This window comes from Anser cygnoides, chromosome 19 (assembly GCF_040182565.1).
Source record: "Anser cygnoides isolate HZ-2024a breed goose chromosome 19, Taihu_goose_T2T_genome, whole genome shotgun sequence".
NCBI classification, from domain to species: domain Eukaryota; kingdom Metazoa; phylum Chordata; class Aves; order Anseriformes; family Anatidae; genus Anser; species Anser cygnoides.
The window spans coordinates 121,698-134,736 of NC_089891.1; the positions used below are offsets into that span (position 1 = coordinate 121,698).

At 44.2% G+C, this 13,039-nt stretch overlaps 1 protein-coding gene across 4 annotated transcripts in view; it reads right to left on the bottom strand.

The window, feature by feature from the left end:
• The window catches only part of GAS7 (growth arrest specific 7), a 117,319-nt gene that overhangs the window by 53,786 nt on the left and 50,494 nt on the right, over window positions 1–13,039 (bottom strand). For all 4 annotated transcript variants that reach the window (XM_048054954.2, XM_048054953.2, XM_048054956.2 and 1 more), the window contains exon 3: window positions 1,055–1,126. In XM_048054954.2, coding sequence (XP_047910911.1) covers window positions 1,055–1,126 — 72 coding nt within the window. The remainder of the gene's footprint in view (window positions 1–1,054; window positions 1,127–13,039) is intronic.

Here is a 13,039-nt window from a genome sequence, read left to right on the forward strand (position 1 = left end):
ATCCCTCCCCTCCAGTGTGTCAGCTGCATTGCACAGCTTGGTGTCATTGGCAAACCTGCTGAGGGTGCACTCAATCCCACTGTCCATGTCACCCACAAAAATGTTAAACAGTACCAGTCCCAACATTGACCTCTGAGGAACACCACTTGTTACTGATCTCCACTTGGACATTGAGCTGTTGACCGCAACTCTTTGAGTATGACCATCCAGCCAATTCCTTACCCACCGAGTGATGGATGGACCACAATCAATGGACCAAAACTCAAACGGTTCCCATAGCCAAGTCTGGTAAAATTATGTGTTTGAAGAATTAGTCTATGTAAAAGCACTGGTTTAATGGAGATGGGCTGTTTATTTCAAGAAAGCAAGCTTTGTAAGATGTTTATGATTTACGTACACAGCTGTAGGGTGCTTTACTTTTGGAAAATAGTGAGCAAAGAATAATGTTCATAGTAGGCTTAAATGAAGATACACAGCCAAGTTACGAATCCTTTGGTTACAACAAAATGTGCATCCTTAAAGCATGCTTCCCACTTGGCTCGGCCAGTAAAGACAGGCATCAGTTTGAAAAATTTTGGCAAAAAACGTTCTTTAGACTGCATTACTATCAGCTGACAGAAATGTAGTTACCACATGCTACAAGACTTCCTTGTGCCCATGTTCCCTGTGTGAAGGAGCTACAGCCGTCTCAGGTTTCCCTGCAGCCTGCTGCTTCTCAAGAGCCTGCAGAAAGCAGGACTGGAAAAGGCAGTCTGTCCTTCTTTCCTGAAGCCTGCAGCTCCAGTGCCTTGCTGGGCCACCAACCTGCCTCATTGCTCCAAGGAAGGAGCCACCTCAGCTCAGAGCAGGCATTTCAGACAGGCCGGAAGATGTGTCAGTTAGGAAACAGCAGGGAAATGTGTCAGAAGGGAAAGCCTCACCACATTTGCTCTGCCACACAATTGTGTACATTAAATATAAATCCCATTCAATCACAGCATTTTCATTTGCTTTGCTAACTTGTAGAGAAAGAGATTCACCCAAGGCAGTGGTCAGGCATGGCAACAAACAGTACCTGCAGGACTCTTCTGTGTCACAGGGCTCTTTGGAGTCCCAGGCACGCTGCTCGGCCGCTCCCAGGTTGTCTCTGTTGAAGGGAAACAGCAATGTAAGGATGATGGAGGCCTAGCACACCCAGCAGAGTTACATGTCTATGACACGTACAAATGGGTCTGACTCTCATTGTTCTCTGATCCAGGTTCTCACCCCATGAGTAAGGTGTTTGCACCTCTCTGCACTCGCCATCTCTTCCCTTACCTTCCTGCCTTGCTTCCCAGCCCCCACTCACTTGGCAGCCTGCTAGAATCAGTGGAAATAGATTCAGAGTAGCATCACCAGTTCTTCCAGTGCAGGTCTACTCCAGGGCCACACTCAGCAAGACAGCAAGCTACAGCTGCAAGCAGAGATCACAATCCATGCAGAAAGCATTTCCAGGTATAGTTAAATCAAGCCCAGGATCCTGTCTGCAGCCCCGTGCAGACAAGGAGACCTGCCCAGCCACAGCAACTGCAGCACAGCCAGCCATGTCTCTTATCCTGGGTACAAAGACCAAACGGTGGCATTGCCTTTCAACCTGCTCTCCGCGTGGAATGCAACTCAAAGACATAGTTTTAGCGATGTAAACACAGACCAGAGCACTTTTTTTCCCCTCAAAAAAGCTATTTCCCTTGCAAAATTTTCTTTTTCTGTTTGGTTCTATGTCATACCACTTTTGATACTCAAAAGACTGCTGCTGCTGCTTTTTCCTTCTTATTCTCCTCTAGTTTAACCATTCTGCTAATTTTCTCATCAAATGCAAAATTATCTTTGGCCACATGCAAAGCATAGAGGATTTAATTGCAAAATTTCACAGAAGTTGCAAATGGCAGATAGTGGAGTTAGAACAGCAACTTCTTTAAAAGTCTAGCTCAAAAGCCCAAGACAGCAACATTCCTTTAGAAAAGAAATACATATATTGGTATCAAACAAAAATAAATACTACTGCCTATCAATTAACTAAGAAAATAAGCAAGTTAGTGTAATCAAGTCAAAGCACTGCATTGACCACTTCGTTTCAAACTGTGATTCTCAGAACCCAACCAACAGCCATCCCTGCCAAAGCTTGAAATCCTACATCTCTCAATATTCTGGATGGAAATGGGCAAGTGGCAACAGGACAGGAGATGCTGAGAGAGCCCTTGTGTGTAACAGCATAGGGGCAGTCAGTCAGCACTTGTATGGGTGGCACATATGGCTTCCTATCCTAAGTAAGTGCTTATTTGAGCAGCAAAAAAGATGGCAACATATTCTTCAAGAACTGTAAGAGGGCTACTGGGTAAAGAAGGAAGAACCATTTCCTCTCTCTTCATATATACATTCATTCACATACATACACATGCAGATGTATTCAAGGGTTGCTTCAGGTTCTTCATTTCAGGAAAGGGGATCCCAAATTCCTTACTTCAGGAACTGCAGCTCCCAGATGGGAGAAGGTGCCATCCTCCCAAACCTATCATGCTCACATCCTTGAAGACACACACCCTGCTTCTTGCTTTGCACTCTCTCCCCTTCTTCCCAAGCCTCAGAACTCATGTAAAGCTTTTCATCAACCAACACCCCCAAGTCCTTCTCCTCAGGGCCGCTCTCAGCCCATTCTCTACCCAGCCTGTATTTGTGCTTGGGATTGCCCCAACCCAGGTGCAGGACCTTGCACTTGGCCTTGTTGAACTGCATGAGGTTCATGTAGGCCCAACTCTCAAGCTTGTCCAGGTCCCTCTGGATGGCATCCCTTCCCTCCAGTGTGTTGACTGTACCACACGGCTTGGTGTCATTGGCAAACTTGCTGAGGGTGCACTCAATCCCACTGTCCATGTCACCAAGATGTTAAATCATGCCAGTCCTAACACTGACCCCTGAGAACACCACTTGTCACCAGTCTTCACCTGGACATTGAGCTGTTGACCGCAACTCGTTTGAGTATAACCATCCAGACAGTTCTTTACCCACTGAATGGTCCATACATCAAATCTATGTCTCTTCAATTTACAAATAAGGATGTAATGCAGGTCAGTGCCAAATGCTTTGCACAAATCAAAGTAGATGACATTAGCTGCTCTTCCCCTATCCACCTAAGCTGTAACTCCATCATAGAAGGCCACCAAATTTGTCAGGCATGATTTGTCCTTAGTGAAGTCATGCTGGCTGTCATCACTCACCTCTCTGTTTTCCATGTGAATTAGCATGGTTTCCAGGAGGATCTGCTCCATGATCTTGCCAGGAATAGATGTGAGACTAACTGGCCTGTAATTCCCCAGACCTTCCTTTTTTCTGTTTTTAAAAATGGGGGTTATGTTTCCCCTTTTCCAGTCACTGGGAACTTCAACAGACTGCCACAACTTTTCAATTATGATGGATGGTGGCTTAGCAACTTCATCTGCTAGTTTTCTCAGGAGCCTCATATGCATCGCATCAGGTCCTATGGACTTGTGCACATTCAGGTTCCTTGGATTGTTTCAGACCTGATCTTCTCCTACAGTGGGCAGTTCTTCATTCTCCCAGTCCCTGCAACTTGGATAGTGTGGCTAGAGCACTTGCTGGTGAAGACAAAAAAGTCACCTAAGCCTTCTCCATATCCTGGGTGACCAGGTCTTCCATTTCCTTCTGGAGTGGGCCCATATTTTCCCTAGTCTTCCTTTTATCACTGCATACTTAGTAGAAGTCTTTCTTGTTGCCCTTTATGTCCCTGGCCAGATTTAATTCTATCAGGGCTTTAGCTTTCCAAACATGATCACTAGTTGCTCGGAGAACATCTCTATTCATCCAAGGTTACCTGTTCTTGATTACACCACCTGTAGGCTTCCTTTTTGTGTTTGACTTTGTCCAGGAGCTCCTTGTTCATCCATGCAGGCCTCCTGGCATTTTTGCCTGAGCTCCTCTTTGCTGGGACACATCACTCTTGAGCTTGGATGAGGTGACCTTCAAACATCAACCAGCTTTCCTGGGCCCCTCTTCCCCCCAGGACTTTGTCCCATGCTACTCTAACAAGCAGAACCCTGAACAGGCCAAAGTTTGCTCTCCTGAAGTCCAGGATAGTGATTTTGCTGTGCACCCTCCTCACTGCCCTAAGGATCTGGAACTTCACCTTTTCATGGTCACTGTAGCCAAGTCTGCCCTTGAGATTTACATTCCTCCTTGCTGGAAGATGGTCCAGCATAGCACCTCCCCTTATAGGCTCCTCTATCACTTGGAGAAGAAAATTATCAACAGTGCAATCCAGGAATCTCCTGGATTGCTTATGCCCTGCTGTGCTGTTCCCCCAACAGATAATCAGGTTGATTGAATTCCCCCATGAGGACCAGAGCTTGTGCACATGAGGCTGCTCCTATCTATCAGTAGCGGGCATCTTCCTCTTGGTCTTCCTGACAGGTGGCCTGTAGCAGACCCCCACTATGTCACCTGTCCCTGCCCTCCCTTCAATCCTGACACATAAGCTGTGTCTACACAGAAATGATATAGTAAGAGCAAAAATAGTTCCAAGACCCAAGGTATGCATGACAACAAAACAAAAGATGGTTTTCACAGATGTGGTTAAGCATTTTCTCCCAAATGAAAGTGGAAACCTGTTTTTTGGAAAAAAGCTCAATTTGCATCTGTTTGGCAGAATGAGAAATGGCATGATGTGTCAGGCCTTCAAAGAGACACATGCTCTGGGTCTTTATGTTAGTCAGGAAACACAACTTCTGAAGAGGCCCCAGTGTGGGTGATTTTTGGATCAAAGTGTAACAGCTGAAGAGGGCATTTTGTGTCCCTTCTCCATTAATCCTCTGAGGTCAAAGCAGCTGATTTACAGTTTGAAAATGCGGCATAAGCCAAACATTAATCAAAAGCCTTAAGTTTGCATAATACTCCCTGAATGTGTTCACATTGCTTTCAGGAATAGGTTTAGTATCTCTGCATGGTGTTATGTTGTAGTGCATTTTAGGAGCTACATGTTCCATAGTTCCATTGGCCAAACTATGAGAATGGGACAGAGTAAGCTAGAGGACCTCTGGGTCTGTTTACTGTGCAGAAACTTTCCCTTGTCTTTAGGTTCTGTATCAGGTACAAGGTGTCACCCAACTGCTGGTGCTATCTCACATCTTTATAGATAGGTTTTGAGTTTGTTCTAGTTAATAGCAAGAAAACTGTACTGCTGAGCAGCTCCAAATACAGTGTCTGGCTCAAATATTGTAAAGCTGTGCAGGATCTCGCCTACAGAAAAGCTGGGGAGGGATTCTTTGACAGGTAGTGTAGTGATAGGACAAGGGGTAATGGCTTTAAACTAAAAGAGGGTAGGTTTGCATTAGATATAAGGAGGAAATTCTGTACTCTGAGGGTGGTGAGGCACTGGAACAAGTTACCTAGAGAAGCTGTGGATGCCCCATCCCTGGAAATGCTCAAGGCCAGGTTGGATGGGGCTTTGAGCAACCTGGCCTGGTGGGAGGTGTCCCTGCCCATGGCAGAGGGTTTGGAACTAGATGATCTTTAATGCCCTTTCCAGCCCAAGCCACTCTGTGATTCCGTGATAAGTTGCACAGGTCACTCTGACGTGGCTGAAGAACAGCAAGTGAAATTTTCTCCTGTCCCTCCTCAATGCCACAAGAAGAAACCCTGCAAGCTTCTCACACAGTTCCTGATAAGATGCAGAATTAGAAGTGATATTTGTGGTAAGGTAAAACAGACTGCCCAGTCTTACCCCATCTTTTTTGCATTCACTTTGCACTCGCTGGTGGCATGTAGGAATCTCCTGTCTGTGTAGACAGTTTGCAGACCTCCTATTCTTTCCTTGCTGCTCCACTGCATCTTTATAGGCTTTCTGCAAGGTTTTCTGCCTGTCTGTGGCTCCCCAAAGTGCAAAACTTGGTTGGACTTGTGAGTCAAAGGGAGTGCAAACAGGCCTACTTTGTAAACAGGTTTCCTTTAACTGCATAATACTGCACTCCACTGTCCAAACCTCCAGGCTGCTTGAAGCTGACACACTCTATCTGGCTTTCTGGAAGCACACCTCACCTAGGCAGAAAGAAACAAACTGATGGCAGTGCTTTTGCATCTTACCTCCCCTTTCTTGCTAAAATCTTTCCCACATTTGTGATGAATCAGAAAGAGTTTAATGGCACTTCATTCCTTGATATTGTGGGGGAAAACAGCCCTAAAGAAAGGCAGGGGGAATCGGTAGGCTTGTGCATGTGAGGAGGGGAAATCACTCACAATGCCCTGAGACTGGAGTAAAACAGAAGGAATAGGTGAATGTAAGTACAGTGAAAATATTTTCCTCCGGTTCCATACAGGGCACGTAGCACAAGGAGATTTTGTTTAGTTTAAACAAGAAGGTCTGACCTCTGCATCAGTTCATCCTGTCTCTCCCTCACTGACCTCCTGCAGACTACAGCATAAGGAATCTCCTGATTTATCACAGCAGCTGCTTCTTCTCTTGTGCTCCACCATTTTGGCCCAGTGAGCCCTGCAGTACTGAACGCTATAGGGCTACAGTAACATCAGCTTAAAAGGCCCAACCAGCCAGCATGTGCATGAGTTTGTCAACAACATGGTGTCTTCTCATTGCACTGCAAAGTAACATTAGCCCACGGGCCTCCCAAGGCCCTGATCTTTACTTCCATCCTCATACTTATTTTAAATTAGAGACAGGAAAAGCACGCAGAACTGACAGATGCAAATCTCCCTGCACCTGCATGAAACATGAGATTCAATCTCTTAAGTGCTGAAAGCAGAGCACTCTGTAGTACATGAACTATTTCAGCAGGAGTTGCCATGTCAGAACTGAAATCCAGCTCCATCCTATCCTGCAGCCTCCAAAGAGACTGAGGCTGCAATATAGTTTTTATTCTCCAGCCCTAAATTTTGCCATGGAGACAGGCACCATGGAAGAGTTCTTGAAATTTTATGTCTATGTGTTGACAGGGGAGGTGCTTGTTACTATCTCAGCAGCATGGGAGAAGTCGCTGACAACAGTCCTTATTTCATCTTTCAAAATATCTTTTAAAATGAACACTGAGTACCATGCACCTCCTTTTGCAAACAATATGCCAGACAAAAGTGACCCTATGTTGCAAGAGTGGTAGTGATAATAATGCTGTTTCCAGCATTTACTGAGACACACTTTGCTTTCCTAGGTTTTAGGCCACTTTACCAGGGTAGGGTTACTACACCACCCTTTAGCTAGGGCATTCTGTATCACAGGGAAACTGTCACTAGGAGGTTTTATCTGTAAGAGAAAAGACATAATAGAAATGCTTGACATCTCTTAGTCGTCTCCATAGAGGACTTACTGTCTCAGCTGCAGTTCTTAAGTTTAGCTGGAGTAGGTGTTGACTATGGCTGGTGAGATACAAAAGAAAAAGCCCAACCTACAGACTAAATCCATCCAAGCTCCCTAACTCTCTCAGAGAGCTGGAAAAATATTTAGGCAGAGGAAATACTGAAGAAGGTTGTGGTTATGTTCCTTCCATCCACTGATCTCTTACTTCAGGTCTGGCAATCAGCAATTGAAAAGAACTAAAATTTGTCTGTGAATGGTGAACATCCTCACTGTTTTCCGGTGTTGTAGTACTTGTTGTCTTACAGGAAAGAGCCCCTGTAATGAATTGCACCTGACTTTATTGAGTTTCAGGCTGATGTGCTGAGGTACACAACAAGGTATACTAGGCAGAAGCTCCAGGAATATGCCTATCTAAGTGAATTTCTGGGCCATCTCCCTCAAAGAAACGACATGTTTTCAGCTTGCTTTGCAGTTGCTTTCTAACCAAGCAAAGATAAAATAATTCTTGTTTACTCTGTCAAAATAAAGAGTTCAAGATTTGGTAAAGGTTGGAAGTTACAAAATGACCAACCAACCAACTAATAGCTTTAGAGTCACCCTTAGCTGGATTCTTTCCAGGCTGTGCTCAGGCCGTCAGCATAGATCTCGCATGCACTTCCTCTAGAGAATGGTCACTGTCTGCACTTACCCACTTCTCTCCCCCTCTCACAACAAAATCAGTGAAAATGCAAACATAATTGTATGATTGCAGGTCAGAAACTTCTCCTGTTTAGTCTGTTGTCACACTCCAATTACCCAGTGAAATGCAGCATTATTAAAATTGCTTTCATGTTCTTGATTAAGGTCTAGCTTATTATAGTGCAGCAGGGAGGCTTCCTTTACACCTGGTGCTTCTTAATTTAACCTGCATTATGCGCTTACAATTCTTTAAAATTATGTGTCTTAGAAAAGGATAGTTGAGCTTGTGACATCCTAATGTTACAGTGCTTTCAGCTCTGGCATTGCATAGAAGCTAGGAGACACAGATGTAGTGAATTATATATTTTAGGATGGAGAACCTCAAAACATGCAGAAGCCCCTTTGAGTTTCTGTGGGTATTCTCTAACCAAACAAGTGTCCTAATGGCAATGGTACCGCATAAAACATGACCGCAGCCACTGTTACTATCTCTTATCTGTGTATGTTATGCCAGGCACCATTCATGACAATGGTCCATGGACAAGGTGCAAGAAGGACAAAGAGCCATGGACATTCCAGCTGTAGATTCCAAGGCGGGTTAGTCAAGTCAGTGGTAAAAGATGGCTGGTGGTACCAGAAGAATACTAGGTAGTATCTATTTTTTCAGGCAGACAGAGAAAACTTTCCTGAGCCTCTGAAGTGTTGGACTTCTCAAGATTCTTTTCAAGGAAATAACTACTTGCCGCTACACTTTTCAGACTGCTTGAAAGTCCATGTCCTAGAACTTGGTGTTGCAGGTGGCATTTTAGTGGTGATTTTTGTGATGATGAGAATAAATGGGCCTTAATCAGGATCAAGATAATATGAAAGCAGACTTCTTGCTTTCCAGGAAGAAAAAGCTGTTCAGTAAATGGGAGGAACAAAACATTGTAGACAATAAAAGCCTGGAAATAAGAACACACCATGTAAGGCTGACCTCAGCTGAGAAGGCAAGACGGCAGCAAGCCACACAAACACTTGTGTCATAACTATGTAAGTCATCTTTAATGTGATGGACAATGTAGATGGAGTACTATTGTTTGACTAATGCAAGAGGTATCACAGCTGCAGCACATCTGAGAATTTCTTCTGCATAGTCAAATATTTTCCAGCTAAATCTACCACCCACACACAGTAGTAAACCACTCCCAAAGACACTGAGCAACCATATGGCTAATGACATAGTAACTGTGCACTCCAGGCACACAGTGCATTCAAACTCGGCATGGCAATCTAATTCTAAGGCTCTCCATTCAAAAAACACACCAAGACCACCCATGCCATGCAGCCTAGAAATTCCTCCACATTCTGTTACAATCCAGGTTATATGCAGTCTCATCTGCTCTGCCAGCACCATTCAGCCAATGCCTTACTACACTCTCATATCAAAAAGAGGATTAACTGAACGTTAAAGCAAAGGAGATTGCTCTCTCCACTTTTTTTTTAATGATGGATAAATATTATCTATGCAAAGAAGATGGTTTTAAGAGGCTATGTGAAGCACACTATTCCTTACACCTTTCAGAGACCAGTTATCATCTCCACCCTCCTATCCTGACTGCTGCTTAACTTCTTGACTCCTTTGCTTTCCTGTCCTTCCCCATCACTTCTCCCTCTGCATGGACTCACATCTTCTCTCATTTGAAATCACAACACAGAACTGCAATTATTATTGATAAGAAAATGTCATACTAGGGAATTACTATATAAATACCCATTTCTTTCAGATGATGCCAGTGTAGCCCTAGGAAAGGGAAGAGGCTCAGCCCTAATAAAACTGCATGAAGGTGAAAGCAGTCCTAACACTGCCTGAACTAAATTTGAACCACTGTGTAGAAATGCAGCCAAAAAACAAACCACAGTGCTAGTTTTCTTGCTTTGGGTTGTGAAAAATGCCAATTAGAAGCCACCCGCCAACTCTGTGAAACAGCAGCATGTAAATAAATGTAGTTCTTTGATGGGGACTGTCAGGTAGGAGATATTCAGGGCAGATATCTTTTCATCTTACCTGCACCTGCCTCCAAATCACCCACAGGTTGTTCAGAAGCGCTCAACATTGAATGTAAACACCAGCACCCTGTCCATTTTGCACTCTGTCTCAGACAGGATATCCTCCTATTCACAGTCCTCCCATCAGCTCATATACATGAAAAGTTTTGAAAGCTTCACACACTGTGATTTTGCAACCCAGACCAGCCTGGAAACATTTATTTCCTGTAATACCAGCACAACAACAGAGCTTCTAGCTGAGTTGCTGCAATGGTACCTGTCTTAGGAAGGGAACAGATGGGACATCCCTGTACACAGGAGCAACTAGCAATCTCAGCTGAACTGATAAAATGGACACAGGTCCTGAGGACCCAGCAGGGGTCTACAGCACTTCACTTAAACACTTAGTGGCTTCTCTTCAGTAAGATAACACACAATAGCAGTTCCCCATTCAGTAAGATAACGCACAATAACAACTCCTCACCTTAGTCACAGGCAGAGATAGAAGAGACTGCATAGAGCAATGGAATGTTTATCAAGCCAGGACTTGAACCAGTTCACATGAAATATGAAGGCCATAAGATAACTGGCAGTTTCTGGAGGCCTTATTTCATGTTTCTCCCAACAGGTCAACACGGGAGCTGAACTTCGAGACCAACGGGAGTGCAGATGGAGAGCTGACTCCCCAGGGATGGAGACCACCACTATTTGGTGAGGTAAAAATAATAGAAAGAGCAGTACAGTTCTGATGAGGAAGAAATAACAAGAACTCCCATGTTCTGGTTTTCTTCTAAAGCAAATAAGGGAATTGGAGTGCTGAGGGGTGTCTGGTTGGTTCAGAAATTTGGGAGTTGAGTACAAGGATGATTGCCACTGTCTCCACTCCTCCTACCCTTTTTCTCCCCTTGTCTGCAAAGAGGACTCCTAAACCCACCCATGTGGGCTGTGATGACTCCCTTCCCACTTAACTGCCCTCACCTGTGGCTGCCAACACCCTCCTACATCCCCAGAAAGCAGAAGCACATATCCCGACAACCCCTTCCCTGATGCTGAGAAGGACCAGGCCAGCAAAGGGTGGGTTGCACACCCTGCCCTTTCCATCCAGAGTCACAAGCACCAATGCCCCTGCCCAAATTTTCACTACAGTGCAGCAGGAGCTTCAAGACAGGGGGATGAGGGTCTGGGGCTGCTTATAATCAATTGGCTTCTAATAGCCATTTCCTCTTACCTTGGAATGTGTGGTGAATGTCGGACAACATGGACTGAGTGCACGTCATAGAGGGCTTGCAGAAGGTGCAAGGGACTGTGTGGCTGTGAGTAGTAAGGCTAAGGTTGAAGAAACTGGAAGACTGTAAGCATGGGGATAGCCAAACACAGGAGATTTTAAAGTCTAAAACTTGATAGGTAAAATAATCCAAGGCAGAATACTATTGTCCAAGGGCACAGGGGACATAGTGCCGAAGAACATCCAATGCTGCAGGCCTGGGATGGACTTTCTCACCTTTAGACAGTTATTTCTCACAGTAACCATTTCTCTCCCATTCATTGCTCCAGCGGCAGAAAAAAACTTTTCCCCTCCCTCTGCTGCATCAAACCTTTGAGTATTGCATACACAGATACGTGTTTTCCAGATCATACCTAGCAGTTTCTAGTACACAGAAAAGCCTTCAGCAGGGCTTACAGCTCTTTAGAGGAACACTAAACTGTTCCTCTGTCCTGCTATAAGCTATACGCTGTGGCTACACTGAATGAGGCAAAGTGTGCTACAGGGAAGGTGTTCTCCTCCCAGAGATAATCTCTGAAGCTGTACTTATAAAGTCTGCATTGCCTTTCCACTAACTTCCTTCCAGCCTCCGTGTGACCTTCTAGGTTGTTCTTAGTACTTATGCAATGAAAGTTTCTGCAGACATATTTTTTTTTCTCAATCATTGCTACCCTGAGAGGTCATATTTCTGATATTTCTGCTACTTCAATTCCCTAAACCTGTAAGGCTTCCTGCTCCCCTATGAATGTTTTCCCTGGTCTGATCTGCAGAGGTGTTTGTCTGGCCTTCCAGTCACTTTTAGGGTGTAGCTCATGTTAGCTATTTTAGATGCCTACAACATGAAGATAACTGAGAGGTGAAAGTAATTATTTCTTTTCATTGATAAACAGTGAGATTAGAAGATCCAGTGATGTCCACCCATGCACAGTACCTTCAGACAGGTGAATCAAATCCTGCCCCACTCAGACAGTGATGGGGATGGTGAAACTTATCTAAGGGCACTACAGTAAGCACTCCTTGAGCCCAGCCAGTGCTGTGGACTTTGATGAGTGTCCTTTGCACACACTTCCTTCAGTTTATCATCCTTGTTTGGTTGTGTCAAATTCTAAACAGAAAGCTGGTACATATGCTTAACCCCCCAAATCCCAGTAAAGATATCTTGATCATACTTCCAGACAGCATGATTCCTCACAGGAATGATGCAAAGTCTGCAAAATAAGGACCATCACAGCTTTCCAGGAGTTTTAGAGTGGTTAGTCATCTCTCTACTTTTCCTTATGTTTTGACATTACAAGCTATGATGGCTGTAGACATTGCACAAAATAGATGCCCAGCATTCCAAATGTAATGTATTCAACCTTCCTACAGCAGGCTATATTGTGAAAACAAATTTTTTCATTATGCAGACCTTTACAGGTTGGACGCTTTTAGAATGGCTTCAGGATTTGAGTCCAATCAGCTTCAAAGAATGATAAATGTGGAATGTTTATCTGATTTGGCCAGCAGGTGGAGATAGACAAGAATATGTTGTCTGTCGGCTAGCTCATTTACCTGTGCAGATCTGTTTGTTTGATAAAGAGTTGCCCCACTTCTTTCATTACAGTTTTTTTCTAACATATTTTTCTGGGTAAGGACACTGTCTCATAAATTCTATTTCTTTCCAGTTAAGTACCAATTTCCTTGTGTTTATCATGCAAAGACAATGAAAATCAGATCACTCTCAGTGGAAACGCTAG